Below are 27124 nucleotides of genomic sequence, written 5' to 3' on the forward strand. Positions count from 1 at the left end.
TCGGTAATCAAATAATTTCCAACAAACAAAAGTCCAGAAACAAATGGCTTTGTGGGGAAAGTCTACCATTTAAAAATGAATATCTGTTCTTCACAAACTATCCCCCCAAAAAACAGAAAGAGAAGCTTCCAAATGCATTCTATGAGGCCCACAGTACCCTAATGCTGATGAAAACACTACAAAAAAGAGAGAGAACTACAGGCCAATATCTCTGACTACAGATGCAAAATCTTCAATAAGTAACAGCAACCTGAACCAATAATACATCCAAAGAATCATTCACCAGGATCAAATGGGACTTATTCCTGGGATGCAGTGATGGCTTAATATTTGCAAATCAATGTGATACATCACATCAACAAGACAATAAAAATCAAGATCATAAAAAAAAAAATAATGTCCATTACAGTAAATGCAAAAAAAGCATCTGACAAAGTAAAAATCCATTCAAGATAAAACCCCGGGGGGGTTCCTGGATGGCTCAGTGGGTTAAAGCTTCTGCCTTCCTGGGACCAGGGTCCTGGGATCAAGCCCCGTATCGGGCTCTCTGCTCCGTGGAGAGCCTGCTTCCTCCTCTCTCTCTGCCTGCCTCTCTCCCTACTTGTGATCTCTGTCTGTCAAATAAATAAATAAAATCTTAAAAAAAAAAAAAAAAAGATAAAAACCTGTAATAAAGTAGATTTAGAGGGAACATACCTCAGTAACAGATCTATATTTGAGAAACAGCTAACATTTGCAATGGTAAAAAACTGAAAGCGGGGCGCCTGGGTGGCTCAGTGGGTTAAGCCGCTGCCTTCGGCTCAGGTCATGATCTCAGGGTCCTGGGATCGAGTCCCGCATCGGGCTCTCTGCTTGGCGGGGAGTCTGCTTCCTCCTCTCTCTTTCTCTGCCTGCCTCTCTGCCTACTTGTGATCTCTGTCAAGTAAATAAATAAAATCTTAAAAAAAAAAAAAAAATGAAAGCACTTCCCCTAAGGTAAGGAAGAAGACAAGGATGTCCACTCTCACCACTCTTATATTCAACATAGTACTGGAAGTCCTAGCTACAGCAATAAAACGCATCCAAACTGGTAAGGAAGAAGTAAAACTGTCACCATTTCCAGATGACATACATATACCAAAAACCCAAATGACTCCACCAAAAAACTACTAGAACTGATCAAAGAATTGAATAAAATCACAGGATACAAAATCAATATACAGAAATACTGCATTTGTATACATTTAATAATGAAGTAGCAGGAAGAGAAATTAAGAAAACAATCCCACTTACAACTGAACCAAAAATAATAACATATGTACAAATAAACTTAACCAAGGAGATGAAAGACCTGTCTGCACTCTAAAAATAAAAAACACTGATAAAAAAAAATTTTAAAATGACACAAATGAAGAGAAATTCCATGCTCACAGATTGGAAAAACAAGAATGGTTAAAATGTCCATACAACCCAAAGCAATCTATATCGTTAATGCTATCCCTATCAAAATACCAAGAGCATTTTTCACAGATAAAATCATAACATTTTTAAGAAACCACAAAAGACCCCAAATAGCCAAAGCAGTTTTGAAAAAGAAAAGCAAAGCTGGGACATCACATTTCTGGACTTCAAGGTATATACAAAACTGCAGTCGTCCAAACAGTTTGGTACTGGCACAAAAACAGACACACAGATCAATGGAACAAAACAGAGAGACCAGAAATAAACGCACAATTATGTGGTCAAGTAATCTTCGACAAAGAAAACAAGACTCTACAATGGAAAAAGGACAGTCTCTTCAACAAATGGTGTTGGGAAAACAGAATAGCTTCATACAAAAGAATGAAACTGAACCACTTTCTTAGACCACAAACAAAATTAAACTCAAGATGGAGTAGGGACCTAAATATAAGACCTGAAACCATAAAATTCCTGGAAGACAACACAGGCAGTAATCACTTCGACATCAGTCATAGATTTTTCTAGTATGTCTCCATTGCCAAGGGAAATAAAATCAAAATGAAAGTATTTGGACTACACCCAAATTAAAAGCTTTTGCACAGTGAAAGAACCATCAACAAAACTAAAAGATAACCTACTGAATGGAAGAAAATATTTGCAAAAAATATACCTGATAAGTGGTTAATATCCAAAACACAAAAAGAACTTACACAACACCAAAAAAGACAGCAACAACAACAACAAAACATTTAAAAAGGGCAGAAAACATGAACAGACATTTACCCAAAGAAGACAGAGAGATGGCCAACAGAACATGGAAGATGCTCATCATTCATCATGAGAGAAATGCAATCAAAACTACGGTATCACCTCATACCTTTCTTTTTTTTTTTTTTTTTTTTTTTTTTAAAGATTTTATTTATTTATTTGACAGAGAGAGAGATCACAAATAGGCAGAGAGACAGACAGAGAGAGTGATGAGGAGAAGCAGGCTCCCTGCTCCCTGCTGAGCAGAGAGCCCTATGCGGGACTCGATCCCAGGCCCCTGGGATCATGACCTGAGCTGAAGGTAGAGGCTTAACCCACTGAGCCACCCAGGCGCCCCACCTCATACCTTTCTTAATGGCTAAAATCACACAGAAACAAGTGTGGAAGAGGGAAGCCTCCTGCACTATTGGTAGGAATGCAGACTGATGCAGTCACTACGGAAAACAGTACAGAAGTTCCTCAAAAAATTAAAAATTAAAAATAGAATTACCGGGGCACCTGAGTGGCTCAGTGGGTTAAGGCCTCTGTCTTCGGCTCAGGTCATGATCCCAAGGACCTGGGATCGAGCCCCACATAGGGCTCTCTGCTTGGCAGGGAGCCTGCTTCCTCCTCTCTCTCTGCCTGCCTCTCTGCCTACATGTGATCTCTCTCCTGTCAAATAAATAAATAAAATCTTAAAAAAAAAAATAGAATTACCATATAATCCAGTAATTCCACTACTGGCTATTTACCCAAAGAAAACAACAACACTAATCCTAAAAGATATACACACCCCTATGTTTACTGCAGCATTATTTACAACAGCCAAAATATGGAAGCAACCCAACTGTCCATCCATTGGTGAATGGCTAAAGATGTGGCATATATATAATATATGCCATATATAATGGCATATATATATTATATATATGCCATTAAAAAAAAAGAATCAAATCTTGCCATCTGCAACAAATGAATCCAGAGGATATAAAGCTAAGTGAAATACAGTCAGAGAAAGATATAAGCTACATGACTTTGCTGTGTGAATTTAAGAAATAAAGATAGATAGACAGACAGATAGATAGATTATAAATATATAAAATATAGAGAACTGGTGGCTGCCAGGGCTGGGGGCAGGGGTGTGGAGAGATGGGTGAAATAGGTGAAGGGGATTAAGAGTACACTTATAGGGACACCTGGGTGGCTCAGTTGGTTGGGCAGCTGCCATCGGCTTAGGTCATGATCCCAGCAGCCTGGGATCGAGTTTGATAGCGGGCTCCTTGCTCGGCAGGGAGCCTGCTTCTCCCTCTGCCTCTGCCTTCCACTTTGTCTGCCTGTGCTCGCTCGCTCTCTCTCCCTCTCTCTCTGACAAATAAATAAATAAAATCTTTAAAAAAAAAGAAAAAGAGTACACTTATAATGAGCACTGTGTATAATACACAGAATTGCTGAATAACTATCAAACACCTGACACTAATATAACACTATGTTAATTATGCTTGAACTAAAAAATAAAAATTTTAAGAAGCTTTTTATATATTAGTGAGTTAGCTCTTTATCTGTGAGGTAAATTGCAAATATTATTCCAAATGCATTATCTGTCTTGTCCTGCTTATGTTTTTGCCATACCATTATTTTTAAATTAGTTGCATTTCTTATTTTTTTAAGATTTTGTTTATTTGAGAGAGAAAGAGAAAATGTACACAAGGGGAGGGGATGCAGGGTGGAGAGGAAAAAGCAACATGCTCCACTAAGTGGAGAGCTGGATGCTGGGCTCAATCCCGGGACCCCAGAATCCCAAGTGAAGGCAGACGCTTGACTGAGCCACGCAGGTGCCCCTACCCCGTATTTTTGAATGCAAATTTCTTAATCACTTTGCTTACTGCTTTTGGTTTGAGTAATAACTCGGAAGTCCTTACCCATACCCCAGTTATAAAAGAATTCTCTCTTTTTGTTCTAGAAACTATGTGGTTTTGTTTCTTCTATTTAGATTTCTTAACATATCTGGAATTTGTTTTGGTTTATATTATAAAGTATGGACTCAATTTTATCTTTTATCCAAATGGCTAGCTCACTGTCACAATGACACTTATTAAAGAATTCCTCTTTTCCTTAGTGATTTCGTATGCCATATTTAGTATACATTACCCAAATATACTTTAGTCCATTTCTAGATCTTATACTTTATTCCCTTTTTCTGTCTATTTATGCTCTAACCCTACGATATTACAATTATCTAGGATCTAAGAGTATGGTTAGCAAAACCTCCACTGCCAGTCATCTTCAAGATCTGCTGGCTTTTGTTAACTTTTTTTTTTTTTTTTTGCAAATTCAGCTTTTATCTCCAGCATGAAACCTTGTTTGTTTGTTTGGGGAATTATCTTAAAGTTCTGTATCAACTTAGAAAGAACTTATATTTTTATGACAGCATTTGACCATGTCTATTTGGTGACTAGTATAAAATTTTCTTCTTTCGGACGCCTGGGTGGCTCAGTGGGTTAAAGCCTCTGTCTTCGGCTCAGGTCATGATCCCAGGGTCCTGGGATGGAGCCCTGCATCAGGCTCTCTGCTCAGCGGGGAGCCTGCTTCCTCCTCTCTCTCTGCCTGCCTCTCAGGCTACTTGTAATCTCTGCCTGTCAAATAAATAAATAAAACCTTAAAAAAAAAAAATTTCTTCTTTCAGCTTTCACATTCTACTCCTAAGTATTTTATCTTTTTAAAAAAGATGTTGAGATTTTTCTTACTGTCATAACTTTTTGTTAAATGAAGGCTATTAATTTTGTGTATTCATTTAAAATCCCAATGCATTATTCAGTAATTTTTTAAATTATTGACTACTGAGCTTTCTAGATGTATTTTATTTCTTCTGTAAATAGTTTCTTTTTAAAATTTACACAACTCTCATTATCTTCTTACTGATTTTATTGGCTAATGCCAGCAGTAAAAAGTTAATATACTTGCTTTGATTCTGAACTTAAGAAAATGTTTCTATTGTTTTACATATTAAGGAAGAAACTTGTTTCAGTTCTGGGATACGTCAATTCCTACTGCAGTGATTTTTTATTTATTTATTTTTTTGAGTATAAATGGGCATTGAGAGGCAACTGGGTGGCTCTGTTGGTTAAATATCAGACTCCCTGGATGTCAGCTCAAGTCTTGATCGCCGGGTCATGAGTGCAAGCCCCCAAAAAATAAAGGGTGTTGGATTTTGTAAAAGATCTTTTCAAGTGCCTAGGGGAGAAATTTTATGATTTTTTCCTTAGATCTATGTCTATGATTCGTTATACTGACAATTCCAAATACTGAGGCAACCTGGCATTTTTTGATAAATTCAACCTGGTGAGGTTTTACTTTTAATATGTTGTTTGTTTCTGCTAATATTTAAAAAATTTTAATCAATATTCATTACTAAGATTTGTCCAGGTTTTTTGTACACTTTCCATCAGGTTTCGGTCCAAATGTTATACGTGTTCCATTTACTAACTTGAAACTTTCCATCTTTTTGGTAGAATTCTTCTGTGAAACTTTCTATGACCGATGCGGTTTTGTGAGAGAGTAAAATTTATTCATTTCCTCTAATAATATTTGCTTATAAATTTATGCTTTTATTATATAAATTGTCACTTTTAATAAATGTATTTTCTTTTTTTTTTAAGATTTTATTTATTTATTTGACAGACAGAGATCACAAGCAGGCAGAGAGACAGACAGAGAGAGAGGGGGAGGCAGGCTTCCCACAAGCAGGGAGCCCAATGTGGGGCTCGATCCCAGGACCCTGGGATCATGACCAGAGCCGAAGGCAGAGGCTTTAACCCACTGAGCCACCCAGGCGCCCCTAATAAATGTATTTTCATAGGAATCTATTAATTTATCAAAGCTTTCTTTTAATTATTTTTACTCTCTTATTATTTTACATAGAACTGTGAAAATAGGGGTGGCTGGGGTAAGAGTTGGTTAAACTTCCAATACTTGATTTCAGCTCAGGTCATGAGCGTAGCGTCATGGGACTGAGCCCCATGTCAGATTGGCACAGGGTCTGCCTGGGACTCTCTCTCCCCTCCCTGCCCCAATTAAAGAAATAATTTTTTTTTTTCAAATAAAGAATTGTGAAAATAGTCTACTGTTAAAATTCCCTCTTCCACAGTTATATTTCCTAGTCACTTTTTATATTTTTCTTCATTTTTTCATTTTTTTTCTTGATTTGTAGTGAGTGGCTTGACTACTTGGGTTTTTATTGCACTTGATTTATTTACTTATTTCTTATATAGTTTTCATTACTCTTAAGTTTTATTAATTTTGGAATTTACTTTTATAAGTTATTCCCTTCTGCTTTGTTTTGACTTGTTGGTTTTTTTCTTTTTAATTGACTATTTAATTCTCTTATTGTTTTAAGAATTTAAGGCTATAGGGACACCTGGGTGGCTCAGTTGTTAAGCATCAGCCATCAGCTCAGGTCATGATCCCAGCATCCTGGGATTGAGTCCTGCATCAGGCTCCGTGGTCGGCGGAAGGCCTGCTTCTCTCTCTCCCATTACACCCCTGCCTGTGTTCCTCTCTTGCTTTGTTTTTCTCTGTCAAATAAACAATATCTTAAAAAAAAAAAAAAAAAAAGAATTTTAAGACTATAAAATTCACTTAATTGCTTTAATTGTATATTGTAGTTTCTGACATATTATGCTTTATCAATTTTCTTTTAAAATTTGCAATATCACTTTGTATTTTTTCTTTGAACGAGTTTTTTTGTTAGCTTTTTAAATTCCAGGTGTATGTCATTTGAAAAATTAATTTCTAGTTTGCTCCACTGTGATAAAAGAATACTGTTTTATTTTTACTTTAAGGAAATTACTTTTTGGGGCGCCTGGGTGGCTCAGTTGGTTGGACGACTGCCTTCGGCTCAGGTCATGATCCTGGAGTCCGGGGATCGAGTCCCACATCGGGCTCCCAGCTCCATGGGGAGTCTGCTTCTCCCTCTGACCTTCTCCCCTCTCATGCGCTCTCTCTCACTGTCTCTCTCTCAAATAAATAAATAAAATCTTTAAAAAAAAAAAAAAAGGAAATTACTTTTTTCTTTGAAATCTGTAATATTAGTTTTGTGAACGTTTCACATGTGCTTGAGAAGATGGCTATCAGAGTGTTAAAAATCAAGATTTGTGCACAAAGTCGACTTTATGCTTGCTGTTTTAGACCCTTATTTATTTTTTGGTCCTGTGAAGGGATAGCGATGTTTAGTCTCCCCATCTACAATTAGATTATCTTTCCACTTACAGTTTACATTTTTCTAGCCTGTTCGTATTTCTTCTAAAATAGGTCTTTCGGGGCGCCTGGGTGGCTCAGTGGGTTAAGCCGCTGCCTTCGGCTCAGGTCATGATCTCGGGGTCCTGGGATCAAGTCCCGCATCGGGCTCTCTGCTCAGCGGGGAGCCTGCTTTCCTCTCTCTCTCTCTGCCTGCCTCTCCATCTACTTGTGGTTTCTCTCTGTCAAATAAATAAATAAAATCTTTAAAAAAAAAAAAAAAAAAAAAAATAAAATAAAATAGGTCTTGTTTACTTCATGCTGTTTGTTTCTATTTTTACTAGTGTCTATCGCATAGTGGGAAAGGGGATCTTTACTTCCATTATGTCCTTAAACTATCCTTTTAATAATGCCATCAGTTTAATTTTATCCCCAGCTATCCTACTGGATCCTACTATTTATAATCACATGAACAATGATGATGGTGAGATTAATGGAAACAAAACCTTAAAAGAATCGTTTTAAGCAATCTCTGAGCAGAGTAAACTGGTCCGGCCTCCACGTCCAATTGTTTTCAGCCTTAAATTCTATTTTAAGCCAATGTTTTCTCTTCACAAAATGAGCACAAATACCGTCTGACACTTGCCGCATTCCTCAATTCTGAGCAATTCAGGACATTGCCTGGTGAACGAACTTTACTGCTTTACTTTGGCCCAAAGCTGGCAATTTGGGCCAATTCCCCCGAATCGCCAGCTATCCACGAAAGAAGAGAGTGAACATCTTCCCTCAGAGATTTGGCAAACATAGGCACCCAAGTAGCAAAATATTCTTTTCAAATACTCTTTCTTGTCTAAAAACAAATTCGGATCTTGCATACATACCAAAATAAACATCTGTTTGGATCTATTTTAAATTGTTTCTGCCTCTCCACATGTGAAATACTCATCAAAGAGGAACGTCAGCAGTTTATGGCTCTCCCTCACTCACAAACCTCCTCTTCCAGAGAACACACCTCCTCAGAGTCACAGCACCCCACCCTGGACCCTCGCAGGGGCCTATTCACCCAGCACCCCAAACACTGTCTCGCCGGAACCACACCGAAGCTTCCCTCGGCACAATCCTTCCCCAACGGCAGACTCCTACTGCCCCGAGCCCAGGACACAATTAGTCCCCTCCCCACCTGGCAGATGCCGCCCCTTTACCCACCCAACTCCCACGTCCCCGTTCCACCAAACACGAACCGCCACCAACAACGCCTAAATCATGTGCACTTTTGTGTGAACTCGGACAACTGGGAGCTTCGGCGGAACTCTCAGGAGCCCGCAGGCGCGAGCAGGCGAAGTTACGACGGCCCTCCCTCCCGCAGCCCCTCCCCCGCGCGGCCAGACACTGCGGGACAGGACGACCACCTACCTTGTGGATCCAGCGCTCTTGCACCGCGCATTTCCCGGCCTCCGCCTCACGAACCTAGAATCTCTCTCGTCCACCAGCCGCTTTCACGGCTCTGCGCGGCATTTCCCAGGAGTCCCTGCCGCACGGGCCGAACGCCCCCGCCCCTCGTCCATCACGCCGCTTTTATGGCTCTGCGCGACACTTCCCAGGAGTCCCTGCCGCACGGGCCGAACGCCCCCGCCCCTCGTCCACCAGCCGCTTTTACGGCTCTGCGCGACACTTCCCAGGAGTCCCTGCCGCACGGGCAGAACGCCCCCGCCCCTCGTCCACCAGCCGCTTTTACGGCTCTGCGCGACACTTCCCAGGAGTCGCTGCCGCACGAGCCGAGCGCCGCTCCCGTCCATCTCGCTGCTTTTACTGCTCTGCTCGACGTTTCCCCGGTGTTTCTGGTGTGAGAGGCCGGCCAACGCTTGGCGCCCCGGGGAGTGGGCCGGCCCGGAAAGGCGTTTCCACCATAACTACCTGGGACTGTGCGGCCCCGCTTGGTTGCCGCATCCTGAGAGTAGGCTTGGTGCTGTCGGGCCTGTAGGTACCGGCCTCGGTGTCGGAGTCACTGGGCCGGCACTGCACCCGCAGTTCCCCGCGGTTTGGGCGCTTCCTTTGGGGTTGGCGGGAAAATTCAGCCTCTGTGGGCTAAGGATTCTGGGGCACAAACCCGTCAGATCCTCAGGGCGGTGTGAGTCGTTCCTGACTGCACCCAGAGGACGCTAAAAGCGGGGGCTTCCCGCATCCTGGGCCGGGCGCCCGGGTGGGAGCCTCGGGACTGCGAGCGGGCCATGGCGTAAGTGTGATGCTTGTGTGTGCTGCAGCCGCTGTTGGGAGGGCGCCTGTATCCCTCTGCCGCGCCTGAGGTTGGGCGGGGGCACGTGTATGCGGCGAGTGCTTGTGTCTCCAGCTTCTAGTTGTGCCACATCCTTACCAACATTTGGTATAATCAGGCTTTTTAAGTCATTCTGGTAAATATATAGTGATATCTAATTTGGGTTTTTTTTTTTTAAGATTTTATTCATTTATTGAACAGAGAGAGCTCACAAGTAGGCAGAGGGGGAAGCAGGCTCCCTCCTGAGCACAGATCACGATGCGGGGCTCCATCCCAGGACCCTGAGATCATGACCTGAGCTGAAGGCAGAGGCTTAACCCACTGAGCCACCCAGGTGCCCCCGAATTTTTTTTTTTTAAGGATTTTATTTATTTACTTGACAGAAATCACAAGCAGGCAGAGAGAGAGAGGAGGAAGCAGGCTCCCTGCTGAGCAGAGAGCCCGATGCGGGACTCGATCCCAGGACCCTGAGATCACGACCCGAGCCGAAGGCAGTGGCTTAGCCCACTGAGCCACCCAGGCGCCCCCCGAATTTTGGGTTTAATTGACATTCTCTGATGACTAATAAGCACCTTCTCGTGTGTTTATTGGAAAAAATATATCATTTGTAAAGTGACTGCTTGAGTGGGTTGTCTGACTTTTAATACTCTACATGGTATCCAGAGAAACACAAGTCCTTAATTTTTAATGCAGTCAAATTTGTCAAATTTTTTATAGTTACTGTGTTTTATTCCCTATTCCTTCTACTCTTCAGCTGTTCTTTTTGTTGTTTTATTTCTTAATCATGGTGATAGGTACATATGTTTTTGTTACATTATTTTTTTAAATCTTTAACAAGTCTGAGATATTTAATCATATTAAGGTTTGATTATATTTTACATGTTTTTAAAAATTTTTTAATTTGAGCATAGTTGACACAATATTAGTTTCAGGTGTATAACATTGATTCAACAAGTCTATATGTGCACTACAAGTGTGACTACCAGCTGTCCCCATATGATATTACAGTATCATTGATTATATTCCCTATCCTGTGCCTTTATTCCCATGACCTATTCATTCCATGTAATTTTATTGGAAACTGCCAGATTGTCCTCTTAAGGGCTGCTGTACCATCATCTATTTCCACTGCAATGTACCAGAGTATGTCACACTACAGTCTGACCAACAGAGTATGCTGTCAAGTCTTTGTCTCTGTTAATAAACTGTGGTACAAACATCCATATATCAATGAAATCATCACCACAATCAAGAACATGAATATACCTATCAATCCCAAAAGTTTTGGAGGTCCCTTTGTAATACCTGTTTCCCATCTTCCTTCCCTCTCCCATCAGGCAGTCACTGATCTGTTTTCTTTCGCTATGTATTGTTTTGCATTTCCTAGAATTTTGTGTAAATGGAGTAACAAAGAATGTATTTATAACAAAGAGTCTACCCTGGCCCATACACAGAACCTTCACCCTGACCCCATCCATAACCACAATAAAAGCCAGAGCCAGTCACTCATCCTTGTACTGCCAAGCAATCTCTGGAGCTGGTGGTGAGCCTACCTTGTCTGTCCCCCACCACTGAAAGCCTAATGACTAATAAATCTCTTCACACTCCCTTAATGTGTGTGTGGCAACATCAGTCTTGACATAAAAATAAAAGTTTGGGTGGGGGTCTGTCCTGCCTCTAGAGTGACCACGATAATTAATTGGCACTGTGACCAGTATGTGTAGAGGGTAACAACCACCACTGAGATACTCTGTTGCTTTGGTGTGCTACCTTCTAGCATGCTTGCACTTTGACTTATGCAACCCTTTGCTACATTTGCCAGGTCTTGTGAGCCTCTGTCATATATGAAACAAACCAAAGTTACAAGTTATAATTGACATTGAGAAACCTGTCTAAGCCCTCCTTAAAAGTGACCCTCGTCACATATTTCAGCCTGGACTTATTGGTGTGTCTCAGATTGAATTATGTGTCTCATGGCATTAGCTATGACTGATGCCAAGCTCAGAGGAAAGACTTACCCTGTTACCATCAGTTGTGTCTTAAGCAGACACTGGCTTCTCTTGTATGAGTGCTCAGGGGAAAGACTGATAGCCTGTGCAACACAGGAGCCCAACAGCTGGCTGCTTCTGTAGAAGGAGAGCTGTGACTATAACAGTTTTGCTGTTGCTGCCTATGTCTGTCATTAAAAATGCTCCTGATCCAGCTTATAGGGGAAAAAACCCTCATTAGTTCAACTGTTGATATGGGGGAGGACCTAACATTGACAGTTCTTATCTGGGACTCTCAAAAAGGAAGAAACTTACAAACAGGAGCAGTAGCACCAAAAAAAAAAAAAAAAAAAAGGTGGTGGGAGTAAAACAGAATTATGAGGGAAGGAAGCAAAAAAGTTGAAAGAGAAGTCCATGTATTCACCCAATTAGAAATCTAAATCTACTAAAAGTTTATACAACAAAAAAGAGTTTTGACTGACTTTTACACCTTTACAACATTGGTCTGAATTAGTTTTACATCTGCCAGAGTGTACCAACTGGCAAATTTTCAGTCTTAATCTAGGGCTCGTACTACCTGGGGTCCCCTCTAAATTAAAACAAAGTGCTTTATATAATTTTAGGAGAGTTATTGAACATAAAATAGAAGACCAAAAGGTATGCCACATCTTAGCCATCAAAAGTACTATCTTTTTTTTTTTAAGATTTTATTTATTTATTTGACAGACAGAGATCACAAGTAGGCAGAGAGGCAGGCAGAGAGAGAGAGAGGGAAGCAGGCTTCCTGCGGAGCAGAGAGCCCAATGCGGGGCTCGATCCCAGGACCCTGAGATCATGACCCGAGCCGAAGGCAGCAGCCCAAACCACTGAGCCACCCAGGCGCCCCAAAAGTACTATCTTTTTAATTCCTCATGGTCATAGCATCCACTGCCTTAAAATATCCCATAACGGGCATAGATGTTCCAACCCAATAAGTAGTAAATTTAAATTGCCATTTGTAAAGACCTGGCAAAATAGAAACATGTATTTTCTCCTCCGGTTAAGACAGTTAATACTGCGGGCGCCTGGGTGGCTCAGTGGGTTAAGCCGCTGCCTTCGGCTCAGGTCATGATCTCAGGGTCCTGGGATCGAGTCCCACATCGGGCTCTCTGCCCATCAGGGAGCCTGCTTCCTCCTCTCTCTCTCTGCCTACTTGTAATCTCTATCAAATAAAAAAAAAAAAAAAAAAAAGACAGTTAATACTGCTATATTAGTTTCCTATTAGTGTTGTAACAAATTACTACAAACATAATGGCTTAAAACGATACAAATTTACTATCTCTTCTGGACATTAGAAGTCCTGAGTGTTCTTCACTGAGCTAAAATCAATGCCCAGACAGGACTGCATTGTCTTTGGAGGCTCTAGGAGAGAATCGTTTTCCTTACCTTTCCTATCCGATGGTGGCTGCCTACATTGCTCTACTTATGGCCCCTCCCCTCACCTTCTAAACCAGCAGCCAGGGCTTCAAATCTCTCCTGACTGACTTCTTACCTCCTTCTCTTATAAATGCCTAGTGATTGGATTACACTGGGCCCATCCAGATAATCCAGACTCATCTTCCCATCTCAAATCTTAATTTAATCACACCTACAAAATTCCCTTTTGCCACCTAAATAGCATATTCACAATTCTGGGGATTAGGATGTAGACATCTGTAGGGGGCCATTATTCTGCCTGTCACAGTGGTCCACTGTAAATTACAAAGGGCCTTCAAGGATTGAAACCCATTCTATAAGACCTATTTAGAGGAAGGGCAATGCCCCCTCCCCAACACTACTCCATTTCCAGCTTTGGCCTGTTCTTAAACTAGAAAAATATGCATGCCATCTCCTGGTGAATTACCTCAACTTCAGTGCCCTGGTCCCATCCAATAAGGCTCACAAACCCAATAATACTGAAATGACTGACCATCCAGGCAGCAGCTAATCAATATTTCACTGTTACCGATTTGGCTAATATGTTGTGTTTAGTGCCTGTTTCAACAGCCTCTCAGTTGTAGTTTGCCTTCATCCCTGGGCCATGATACACCTTAACCAGGCTACACTTGGAGTGCCTCAGTAGCCTTGACATCACGTGCAATCAGTCTTTCTAGGCAAGATCAACTGCATCTCTCTCTCTTTAGGGACACAGGTATGGACATTACAGTGAAGCCATCCTCCTCTGAGGAGACTCATCTGACACACATTCAGGACGTACAGACACTCACAAAGGAGGTCAATGAAAGGAAATGGGCCATTGTCTAGACATAACAGTACGCCCAACTACCTCAATTAAGTTCCTAAAATTATTTGGCTAGCCATTGGCTTCTCCATCCACTGTCAAGACACAGCTTTTGATTCCGAACACCTACAGTGTTAAAACAAGCCCAATATCTTCTGTGTCTTCTTGGGTTTTGGAGGTAATGTATTCCTCATTTACAAATTTTACTTAAGTCCATTTACATTGTTAGCTGCAGATCAGTCCAACCTGAATGGGGTCCCACCTAACAAAAGGCTCTAAAATCTTAAAATTGCAATACAGGCCTTCCCATTAAGTACCCCCAAGAGAGTCCTTCACTACTGAGGTTTAACCAACTTTTTTCATGCCTCTTAGTCTCTGGACCATCATGATGGCCGTAAGTTGCCTATTAGCGTCTGATGCAAGACACTGCCCTCCTTAGCCCCACACTACATACCATTAGGGCAACAACTGCTGGTCACATCCAGGGCTTTTTTGGAAATAGAGGCTCTCGCAAAGAGCCTTTGATTCTTTACACCCAAATAGGATCGCATCATGGAAGGGAAGCAGCACTTTGGCACCACTATCAAGGCCTCCTTGCCAGAATATGGAACCAGACTTGGGACCTCTGGCATATCCCACCTGTAGCAGAATGGTTTCCTCATCCTCAGTTTCTTCCCAGACGTCATGTGCTGGAGGAGGCCACTCCTTACAGACCCCTTGACTACCTGGGGACCTGCTTCGGATAATCTGAGCAAACAGCAAAGTAAGTTTGTATACTTTGTGAATGTCATCATCATCACATGTGGAGTTTGCAGGAAAGGATGCTTTTCATCCCTTAACCCAGATGTTCATGATCAAAGATGGACACAAGGGTCAGCACAGTTAGCTAAACCTCAGGCAGTCATTTTAGGATTCAATGGCTTAGCTAACAATTGGCCCCATCTGCACATTTTTATGGACTCTTTGGCCACTGACAAAGGTTTGGCCATCTGGTCCAATCAATGGCAGCAACAATGCCTTGTACATACCTGTCCTCTTTGGGGTAACAAACTCTGGGAATCTCTTGCCTCACAGATACCCAAATATAAGTGAAGGTCACACATATCTCTGCACATACTAAAGCCAGAAGACAAGGCCTCACCAAGATACTCCCTACCGCCTTCAGAATTCTGCATATTTATAATGACTAAGGCATTCGTTTCATTTTCAAAATACACAATATGGAGCTTCCAACAAGGCATTTATTAAGATTTTCACCTCCCTTACAGGTCTCAGGCTCTTAGCATTAAAAAATTAGTATGAGGGCGCCTGGGTGGCTCAGTGGGTTAAGCCGCTGCCTTCGGCTCAGGTCATGATCTCAGGGTCCTGGGATCGAGTCCCGCATCGGGCTCTCTGCTCGGCAGGGAGCCTGCTTCCTCCTCTCTCTCTCTGCCTGCCTCTCTGCCTATTTGTAATCTCTGTCTGTCAAATAAAATAAATAAAATCTTTAAAAAAAAAATTAGTATGAGAATTCCCATATACCCTTCACCCAGCTCCATTAATGTTCACATGTTATGTGACACATGCTATCACAATGAGGAAAATAACATTGATAGAATATGAAAAACCAATTCACAGACCCTACTCCACTTTTGCCAGTTTTCCGGCCAATATAATTTGCTAGTCCACAATCTAATCCATAATCACACATTGCATTCAGTTGTTCTGCTCAGTATCCTCAAATCTATGACAGTTTTGGTTTTAATGACCTTGACGCTTTTGAAGAAAACTGGTCACTTAGAGAATGGCCCATGTCTTAGGTTAAGGTTATGCATTTTGGCAAGTGTACCACAGAAGTGATGTGCCATTTGAGAAGAATCTCATGGATGTTGATATGATAATAGATCTAATTATTGGCTAGTCCCCAACTTTGAAAGTCCTATACAAACCTACTTCATTTACTCTAGTTTGGGATAATTTTAAAAACTAGAAGTCAGAAGTCTCTGGGTTCAGGCATAGTTTGCAGCAACTTGGCTAAACGCACCAAGAAGGTTGATATCATGGGTAAATACGAGACCTGTTATGGTGCTTCCCTCAGGAAAATGGTGAAGAAGATTGAAATAAGCCAGCACGCCAAGTACACGTGCTCCTATGGCAACACCAAGATGAGAAAACGAGCTGTGGGGATCTGGCATTGTGGCTCCTGCATGAAAACCATCACTGGTGGTGCCTGGACCTACAACACCACTTTTGCCATCACAGTAAAGTCCGCCATCAGAAGACTGAAGGAGTTGAAAGACCAGTAGAAGTTCCACCATTCGAAACATTGCTAGCCTATAATAAATGGGTTAATTTATGTAACAACAACAACCACAAAGCTAGAAGGCAGAGTGAAAATGAGAAACCTAACTTCGGGTGATGCTCCTACAATCTAATCAGTATTAGGATTGACAAAAGGGCCAGCGCCCTTTGGCCTAATCCCCAGTTGGGGATCCAAAGACCATATACACAGGAGTGGGAAAATGGACAGGGAGTGAAGGAGAGACTTTTCTGGGAACTGTCATTGGCATGAGCCTAATATAATGTGATCCAAAGCCTGTTGGTGAAGTCCTAAGGGGAGCTACATTTAGGTTGGGAAGATGTGGGAATGCTGTGTTTGATGGTATTAAGGTAACAGTTTGGGTAAAAATTGGAATATTTCAACAGATTTTATATGAATTGTCTGTATCTTATTTATCTGACTATATTATGGAAGTAGATATTATATCTGACTGAGGAATATTTCACCTACCTAGGATTGTAGAACAGAAGACACATAAACCTGCCCTAGGACCAAATAAGATTACCCAAGCCCACACAGACTATGAGTTTGATAGACTGAAATCACTGGTGAGAAAAGAGATTACCACATTAAGTAATGCCCTGTTAGAAGCCAGAGTGCTGGTGTGGACAGACACTCTCAAATGGATATCTTCATGAGCTCACTTGAAGTGGCTGCCTGTGTGCATGAAATTAGTGGAGGTTGGGGGGCAGAAGCAATGCAGAGATGCCTGGAGGAAGGCCCCACACAAAGCTGGGAAGTATATGAAATTTGATTGGTACTTGCAGCTCTGGGTGTCTATGATTACATTTCTTTCCCCAATAACCTTAACTTTCTTTGTTCCTATCTGATGTAATGATTCTGGGACGAATCCTACAACTCTTCATTGGAAGCAGGGATGATCCTTAAGCAAGAACTATAATGGCACCTTTAAACCCTTACAATAGGATTCCTAAGGGCCTGAATGAGTGGACTGTGCCTTTGCCTTTCTGGCAAAATTGGGGTTAACCATGTGATGTACAACTCCTGGCAGACCGATCACTTGTATAACTATAAATTTCCATAACCAAATGCTTGCAAGAGTCCCTGGTTATCATGGACAAGGTACAGCAGTGGCACATCTGTCTTGCCCCAGTGTGCGCTGCACAAATACGTATCACCCTTGTTTTTGTGCATGAAAATAGATAAAATAGAAAAATACAGTGAGGGGGCGCCTGGGTGGCTCAGTGGGTTAAGCCGCTGCCTTCGGCTCGGGTCATGATCTCAGAGTCCTGGGATCGAGTCCCGCATCGGGCTCTCTGCTCAGCGGAGAGCCTGCTTCCCTCTCTCTCTCTCTGCCTGCCTCTCCATCTACTTGTGATTTCTCTCTGTCAAATAAATAAATAAAATCTTAAAAAAAAAAGAAAAAGAAAAATACAGTGAGTTTCTGAATTTAAAATTAAAACCATAGTCATTATATGGTGGGTCTGAATTTCCCTGAGGAAAGCTCCACCTCCTAAGATGAGGAAGGCTATGGGAAGCCTTATGGGATACACAAATTAAATTACACATAGGTGTGACTACCACTCATCTAACCCTAGCATGCAGGACCTAACATCTTCAGATACAAACATATACCCTAACCACAGTCAAGCCATTATTACATGATGGCAACAATATGCATGGCAGGATAAAAAAAAATTGGCCCAGAGACAGAGGCTTTAGGTAGACAGATGCCAGTCTAGGCATCATGGGACAAGTTGAATTCACTTTTCTTAAGGTATAGCATTCAGAAGAAAAAAGATTTATTAATCATAATAAGCAGATTAGAGGGAATTATCTTCCAGAAGGAAGGCAGAGGATGGAAGTCAGTCTGGAAATATGACAAAACTGTAGGATCAGTTATGGGTTGAATTGTGTCTTCCAAAAAGATATGTTGAACTCCTAACTTTGGTAACTCTCAGTGTAAACCTATATGGAAGTAGGGTCTAGGCAAATGTACTCAAGTTAAGATGAGGTCATTTGGATGAGCCCTAATCCAATGTGACTGGTTTCCTTATAAGAAGAGGAGAAGAGACAGAGAACTGAACATTATGTGATGATGGAAGCAGAGGTTGAAGTGATGCATCTGCAAAGTGAGGAACACCAAGGATTGTTGCCAAACACAGCAAAGCAGGAAAGGATCCTCCTCCTAGAGACTACAGAGAGAGAATTACCCTGCCACCATGTTGCTTTCAGATTTCTGGCCTCCAGAATTGTGAGACAATAAATTTCTGTTGTTATTAAGATTTTTTGTGGCACTTTGTCATGGCAAACTAATACGAAACTAATAGCATCAGGAAGACTCAAACAATCTTGGATAATGATAGGGCCCCATGTTGGGAAGTCCTTGTTTCTTCATCCCATGCACCTTTTTACTATCTTAATACAGATGAAAGCTGAAGTACTCACGGACAATGACCCTCCATCCTCGCTGCTCAATGGAGCATGCCTACAGGATCTTATGGACCTCCAAATATTAAAATCCTCTGGAGCACTTGTAATTTACACTGAAGCACTGATGCTCCTCAAAATAATATATCCTGTAGTACAATTAACAAGGAAAGGAACTATGATGGATACCACCTGTGTTTTGCCCTTTTAGTGAATCACTGATCCTGAGGTCCTGGGAATCTCCCAAACTACAGCTCAATTTCCTTTGTCCAAAATGGGGGATAAAAATGAAGCTGTTCAATGACTGTAAGGATCAGGAGTAACATATGCAGAGTATCTGGCATATAAATAAATGTTCAGGGGCACCTGGGTGGCTCAGTGGGTTAAGCTGCTGCCTTCGGCTCAGGTCATGATCTCAGGGTCCTGGGATCAAGTCCCGCATCGGGCTCTCTGCTCAGCAGGGAGCCTGCTTCCTCCTCTCTCTCTCTGCCTGCCTCTCTGCCTACTTGTGATCTCTCTCTGTCAAATAAATAAATAAAATCTTTAAAAAAATTTTAAAAATAAACAAACAAACAAATAAATAAATAAATGTTCATTCTATGGCTTCCATTATTATTGAATAACTTCTTACCTCAGGTAGGTGTTAAGACAAATAGATAAGGGCTAAACTCACTAAAATGGACCCAAAAGAACCAGAGAAAAACTATCCTAAGAGCTCTAGAAACCTATGTGGTGATCCCCATGAAACTATGTACTAAACCACACATGCATAGGATGAAGGTATATTAAGACAGAGCAAAGAATGACACCAAAGCTTTAATATGAACACTTCCAAAGCTCACAGGGTAATAAGAAATGTTTGAGTTCAGACCAGCCAGTGTGGAGACTTCATGAATATCTGCAGCTCAATAAAGACCCCGAAATGGTCAGTCCATAGTAACAGAATTAAAGCAGCTCACAATACTGGGTGATGGGCATTAAGAAGGGCACATGATGTGATGACCACTGGGTGTTACATGCAACTAATGAATCATTGAACATTATATCAAAAACTAATGATGTGGGGCACCTGGGTGGCTCAGTGGGTTAAAGCCTCTGCCTTCGGCTCGGGTCGTGATCCCAAGGTCCTGAGATCAAGCCCTGCATCGCATCGGGCTCTCTGCTCAGCGGGAAGCCTGCTTCTCTTCCTCTCTCTCTCTCTGCCTGCCTCTCTGCGTACTTGTGATCTCTGTCTGTCAAATAAATAAATAAAATCTTAAAAAAAAAAAACTAATGATGTACTATGAGTTGTAAAGTAAATACTATTCTAAATACGTCCTAACAAAATTTGATAATAATCACCTTGAAAGGATCAGTCTTATCTTCAAATACTTGACTGTATGCAGGAACAAAATTCAACAGTCTTTAAGGGAGATTAACAAATTCAGATTTCAACAAAAACATTCATGATTTCCACCATCCTATCAAAAATTACTAGACATGGTAGAAGTGGGAAATATGAACTAAATCAAGTGAAATTATCAACAGAAATGACAGATGATAAAGTTTTCAGACAAAAATGTTAAGAAAACTATTATAAATATATTTAATAATTTTATAACATTAGAGGAAAGTGTGACTCTAATGGAGAGAGAAATTGAAGACACAGTAAAAGAACCAAGAGGAATTTGGGGAACATAAAAGCAGTGAATGATTTTTATAGCAGATTACACAGTTCAGAAAAGAAGAAATTTATTTTGTAAACAAAGAAATAAAAATTATTCAAAAATGAGGCAGAGTGTGAGAAAATACACAGTAGACTATGAGACAATAACAAGTGATATAAAATGCATATAATTAGAATTTCAGAAAAGGAAAGGGGATCAGAAAAAAAATATTTGAAAGGAGAATGGCTATTTTCAAAATTAGATGAAAACTCTAAATCCACAGAACTGACTACTTCAAGGAACTCAACAGTACAAATATAAAGAAAATCTAACTAGGTTCATCAATTTTTCAAAAGTAGCAATAAAGAGGAAGCTTATAAAGCAGCCAGAGGAAGAAGACTCATAAAAAAAAAAAAGGAACAAAGAATTCCTAGACCTTTCACCAGAAACTATGAAAGCAGTAAGATAATTGGAAGACATTTTTAAAGCACTAGAAAAAATGATCAGGCTAGAATTTTATATCCACCAAAAATTGTCTTAAATGTGCCAATGCTCTGAGGTTCTGCATTCAGCCAAGATGGAGTAACAGAAACTTCTTTTACACTCCCTCCTGAAACAACCAAAAAAGAAATGAAAGAAGGAAGCGGGGAGGAAGGGAGGGTGGGAGGAAAATGATTTTGGGGGGGAATATTTCTGCATATTAGGCAATGAAGAACAGTGATTCATGAGGAACAGAAAACAAAACCCTATGACTGCCTCATCTTACTGCCTTAAGAGAGATTATAGTATGTGGCACACTAAAGAAGTGAGACAGAGCTCAGCAGACTCTCTGAATTGAGGAGAGGTAGCTGAGAGGAGTGATCAAGGCAATGGTTGTCCAGAGGAGTACTAAAGAAGAGAGACAGAACTAGAGTGAGGGAATTCTAAGATCTTCAGGTCACCTTTGAGTGTGACAATCAGCATATGGGAAACTACCAGAACCTGGCAAAACAAAACAAAACAAAAACCACTCAGTGTTTTGAAGGGAACCATACCCAGCACTCACACAAAGCCAGGAACAATATCTGCTCCCACCAGTCAGAGTTCATAATTCATGATGTATTGGTTAGACTACTTAGCAATGTCTTAATAGTGGGGTTGGGACTGGTCAGTAAAAACAGTAGTGATGCTCTGGATTCTCCTAAAAAAATTATAAAAGGATTAAATTATTTTCAAGTAACTTAACTTGACCCCAGAACAAAGCTCAAGAATGTTTAGAGGAATACAAAATCCAGCGATCAAGATAAAATGCAATGTGCAGAGTTCATTCAAAGAGGCAAGGGGAAAAGAATACAATGATGAGAATGTTTTTATGAAAATTAACCCAGAAATGACAAATTTATTATTAGCAGAAAACATTTAGCAAATGATAACAATATTTCAAACATTGAAACTGAAGTAGGGACAGGCATATAATACATTTTTAGGCACTGAACTTCAATTTCTAGAGTTGTAAACTGAAACGTTTGAGCTGAAAATACAATGGGTGGTTTAGTGGTGAATTACACATTGTAGAAGAAATGACTAGTGAACCTGAAAGTAAAGCAATAGAGATTTACCTAATATGAAAGAGAAAAATTCTATAAAAGAGCATGAGTGAGCCATTAGATAACTTCAAGCAGCCAAATATATGAGTATTTAGAATCCTCTCAAGTGCTACTGTGCATGCATGTGTGGTGTTTGGTGTTGCTGGTAAGCTCTACATCCAACGTGGGACTTGAACTCACTACCCCGAGATCAGGAGTCACATACTCCAATAGCTGAGCCAGCCAGTGGTCCCATTAGTGTGGTGTACCTTGCCTGGATCGTGGTTGATATATTCAGCTATACATCCCCTCAACCACTTCTCACCAAAATGACTAAGAGAAAGAACACTGAACAGAGGAAAAATTCAGAGACTGTAACCTCTGCCACAGAACTATTGGATATGAAATTAAACAATATGTCAGAAATAGAATTCAGGCTAATAATTATCTAGGCAAATCAAAAGAAATGAAATCTTGCCATTTGCGACAACGTGGATGGAACTAGAGGGTATCATGCTTAGCGAAGTAAGTCAATCAGAGAAAGACAACTATCATATGATCTCCCTGATATGAAGAAGTGGAGATGCAACATGGGGAGTAAAGGGGGTTGGAGAAGAATAAATGAAACAAGATAGGATTGGGAGGGAGACAAACCATAAGTGACTCTTAATCTCACAAAACAAACTGAGGGTTGCTGGGGGGAGGGTAAGGAGAGGGGGGTGGGGTTATGGACATTGGGGAGGGTATGTGCTATGGTGAGTGCTGTGAAGTGTGTAAACCTGGCAATTCACATACCTGTACCCCGGGGGATAAAAATATATTATATAGTTTATAAAAAATAAAAAATAATAAAATAATAAATAATTATCTAGGCAATGGCTAGGTTGGAGAGGACCATTAGTGGCAACATAGAATCTCTAAAGGTGGAAATGAGAGCTGATCTGGCAGAACTTAAAAATGCTATCAATGAGATTCAATTTAAATACTCTAACAGCTAGGATAAATGAGGCAAAAGATCAAATTAGTGATCTAGAAGACAAACTGATAGAGAAGAAGGACCAGGAGGAGGCTTGGAAAAAACAGCTTAGAAGCCATGAAAAAGAATTAGGGAGATAAATGATGCCATGAAATGTTCCAATGTCAGAATTGTTGGGATCCCTGAGGGGGTGGAGGGAGAAAGAGGGCTAGAAGATATAGTTGACCAAATCCTAAATGAAAATTTCCCTAATCTGGGAAGTGGAACAAATATTCGTGTCATAGAGGCAGAGAGGACACCCCCCAAGATCAACGAGGGTAAAGAGACCCCAGGAACATTATTGTGAAATTCATAAGTCATAAATTCAGAGAAGATGTCTTAAGGGCAGCTAGGGGGAAGAGTGTACTTATGTACAGAGGAAGCACCATCAGAATAATGTCATACCTATCCACAGAAACCTGGAAAGCCAGAAAGGGCTGGCAAGACATATGCAGCGTACTAGATGAGAAGAACATGCAGCCAAGAATACTTAATCTGGCAAGGCTGACATTAAGAATGGATGGAGAGAGAAAGAGCTTGCAAGACTGGCAAGGTTGAAAAGATTATGTGATCACCAAGCTGGCACTACAAGAAATATTAAGGGGGAGGGGTTCTAAAAAAGAAGAAAGGACCAAAAAAAGAATGACATAGAACAGAAACTTACAGAGACAATCTATAGAAACAAGGACTTCACAGGCAACATGATGTCAATAAAAACTTATCTTTCAATAACCACTCTCAATGTTAATAGCCCAAATGCTCCCATAAAACAGCACAGGGTGCTGACTGGATAAAACGACAGGACCTGTCCATATGCTGTCTACAAGAGACATATTTCTGAACCTAAAGATACATCCAGACTGAAAGTGAAGGGATGAAGAAACATCTTTCTTGCTAATGGGCCTCAAAAGAAAGCTGGGGTAGTGATTCTCATATCAGATAATTAGATTTTAAGCTAAAGGCTGTAGTCAGTTATACAGAAGGACACTACATCATTCTTAAAGGGTGTATTCGCCAAGAAGATCTAACAGTTGTAAATATTTATATGGCCAACATGGGAAAAGCCAACTACATAAGCCAACTGTTAACCAAAATAAAGAGTCATGGGGTGCCTGGGTGGCTCAGTGAGTTAAAGCCTCTGCCTTTGGCTCAGGTCATGATCCCAGGGTCCTGGGATTGAGCCTGGCATTGAGCTCTCTGCTTGGCAGGGAGCCTGCTTCCCTTCTTCTCTCTCTGCCTGCCTCTCTGCCTACTTGTGATCTCTGTCAAATAAATAAATAAAATCTTTAAAAAAAATAAAGAGTCATATTGATAAGAATACATTAATTGTAGGGGATCTTAACACACCATACTCAGTAACAGACAGATCATCTAAGCAGAAAATCAACAAAGAAAAAAGAGCTTTGAATGATATATTGGACCAAATGGACCTCATAGATATATACAGAATATTCCACCCTAAAACAACAGAATACTCATTCTTCTTGAATGCACATGGAACTTTCTCCCGAATAGACCACATACTAGGTCACAAATCAGGCCTCAACTGATACCAAAAGACTGAGATTATTCCCTTCATATTCTCAGACCACAATGTCCTAGCATCAGCAATTAGACAATAAAAAGAAATAAAAGGCATCCAAATGGGCAAAGAAGTCAAACTCTCTCTCTTCACAGATGACATGGTACTTTATGCGGAAAACCCAAAAGACTCCACCCCCAAATTACTAGAACTCATACAGCAGTTCAGTAATATGGCAGGTTAAAAATCAATGCACAGAAATCAGTTGCTTTTCTATACACTAACAATGGAATTGTAGAAAAAGAAATTAAGGTATTGATTCCATTTACAATAGCAACAAAAGCCATAAGATACCTTGCAATAAATCTAACCAAATTTGTAAAGGATCTATAGTTTAGAAACTACAGAACACTTATGAAAGAAACTGAGGAAGACACAAATAGATGGAAAAATATTCCAAGCCCATGGATTGGAAGAATAAACATTGTTGAAATGTCTATTCTGCCCAGAGGCCATCTCTATTAAAATACCATTGGCATTTTTCAAGGAACAATCCTAAAATTTGTATGGAACCAGAGAAGACCCCAAATCACCCAGGGAATGTCAAAAAAGAAAAACAAAGCTAGGGGCACCACGTTGCCTGACTTAAAGCTATATTACAAAGCTGGGATCACCAAGACAGCATGGTATTGGCACCAACACATAGACCAATGGAACATAATAGAGACTCCAGAAATGGACCCTCAACTCTATGGTCAACTAATCTTTGACAAATCAGGAAAAAATATCCAATGGAAAAAAAGACAGTCTCATCAATAAGTGGTGCTGGTAAAACTGGACAGCTATATACAGAAGAATGAAACTGGACCATTCTCTTACACCTTACACAAAGACAAACTCAAAATAGATGAAATACCTCAATGTGAGACAGGAATCCATCAAAATTCTAGAGGATAACATAGGCAGTAACCTCTTCCATACCAGCCACAGCAACTTCTTTTCAAGACAGGTCTCCAAAGGCAAGGGGGAAAAAAAGCAACAATGAATTTTTGGACATTCATAAAGATAAAAAGCTTCTGTATAGCATAGGGAATAGTCAACAAAACAAAGAGGCAACCCCGGGGAATGGGAGAAGATATCTGAAAATTACATTAATGATAAAGGGCTGATATCCAAGATCTATAAAGAACTTTCAAACTCAATGCTCAAAAAACAAATGACCCAGTCAAAAAATGGGCAGAAGACATGAACAGACACTTCTCCAAAGAAGATGTACAAATGGCTAACAGACACATGAAAAAATGCTTAACGTCACTAATCATCAGGGAAATACAAATCAAAACCACAATATCACCTTATACCAGTTAGAATGGAAAGAATTAACAAAACAGGAAACAACAAATGTTAGTGAGGAAAATAAATTTTACATTAGAGAATTGTGAAGACATTAAGTAATAGAATTATAATGTATTTGTAAATGGATTATGTAGGTTTCTAACTTTTATTGGTGAAAATTTAAAAATCGATAATGTCAAAATGACATGCCTAAATACAAGTTTAAATAAATAAAAGAATAAATGATAACTCTAAGAGTTTCTCACAACGGCATCAGGAATCATACAGAAATAAATCACTTTGAGTTATTTTATTTTTCATCTTATAACAAAATGTTTGTACCCTTTTACCAACTCCCTCCTTCTTCCCCTACTTGCATTCCCTGACAATATCTTTTCGACTTTACTTCTACAAGTTTGACTTTTTTCTCCCCTAAAGATTCCACAGTAAGTGATACCATACAGTATTTGTCTCTCTATATCTGGCTTATTTCACTTAGTACAATGTGCTTGAGGTTTACCCATTCTGTTCCAGATGACAGGATTTCCTTCTTTTTTTAAGGCTGAACAATATTCCATTATGTGTGCGTGTGTGTGTGTGTGTGTGTGTAATATATATATTCCATTTTCTTATTTCTCTTTATACACTGATGAACACAAATTGTTTCTATACCTTGGGTACTGTGGCTAATGCTGCTATGAACATGGGGTTACATATATCTATTCAAGATAATGATTTTGTAACCTTCAGAATATATACCCAGAAGTGGTAGTTCTATTTTAAAATGTTCTTAAAGATTTTATTTATTTGACACAGAGAGAGAGAGAGAGAGAGATCACAAGTAGGCATAGCAGCAGGCAGAGAGAGAGCGGGAAGCAGGCTCCCGGCTGAGCAGAGAGCCCGAGCTGGGGCTTGATCCCAGGACCTTGAGATCATGACCTGGGACAAAGACTGAGGCTTAACCCAATGAGCCACGCAGGCGCCCCTATTTTAAATTTTTTAGGAGCCTCCATACTGTTTTCCACGGTGGCTGTACCAGTTCACATTCCCACTGACAGTATACGAGGGTTCCCCTTTCTCCACATCCTCCACATCCATGCCAGCATTTCTCTCTTCATTTTTTGATAATGGTCATCTTAAAAGTATGAAATGAGGGCGCCTGGGTGGCTCAGTGGGTTAAGCCACTGCCTTCGGCTCAGGTCATGATCTCAGGGTCCTGGGATCGAGTCCCGCATCGGGCTCTCTGCTCAGCAGGGAGCCTGCTTCCTCCTCTCTCTCTCTGCCTGCCTCTCTGCCTACTTGTAATCTCTCTCTGTCAAATAAATAAATAAATAAAATTTAAAAAAAAAAAAGTATGAAATGACATCTCATTTGCATTTCCCTACTTATCA

The 27124-nt window shown here is 40.5% G+C and overlaps 1 protein-coding gene and 2 long non-coding RNA genes across 3 annotated transcripts in view; 2 read left to right on the forward strand and 1 right to left on the reverse strand.

The window, feature by feature from the left end:
• The window catches only part of LOC131812197 (uncharacterized), a 28476-nt gene extending 19476 nt beyond the window's left edge, over positions 1-9000 (reverse strand). The window contains exon 1 of the long non-coding RNA XR_009346279.1: positions 8833-9000. This is a non-coding gene — a long non-coding RNA (uncharacterized LOC131812197). The remainder of the gene's footprint in view (positions 1-8832) is intronic.
• A 149-nt stretch (positions 9001-9149) lies between these two features.
• Positions 9150-10307, forward strand: LOC131812198 (uncharacterized). Its single transcript, XR_009346280.1, has 2 exons — positions 9150-9652; positions 10075-10307. It is a non-coding gene; the product is annotated as an uncharacterized LOC131812198 (long non-coding RNA).
• Positions 10308-14327: 4020 nt separating this feature from the next.
• Positions 14328-16587, forward strand: LOC131812173 (large ribosomal subunit protein eL43-like). The gene is made up of 2 exons (XM_059141251.1): positions 14328-14333; positions 15886-16587. The coding sequence occupies exons 1-2, from the start codon at positions 14328-14330 to the stop codon at positions 16222-16224; spliced, it is 345 nt and encodes a 114-aa protein (XP_058997234.1). The 3' UTR covers positions 16225-16587.
• The last annotated feature ends 10537 nt before the right edge of the window (positions 16588-27124 follow it).

Source organism: Mustela lutreola, chromosome 12 (assembly GCF_030435805.1).
Source record: "Mustela lutreola isolate mMusLut2 chromosome 12, mMusLut2.pri, whole genome shotgun sequence".
In the NCBI taxonomy this organism is placed as follows: domain Eukaryota; kingdom Metazoa; phylum Chordata; class Mammalia; order Carnivora; family Mustelidae; genus Mustela; species Mustela lutreola.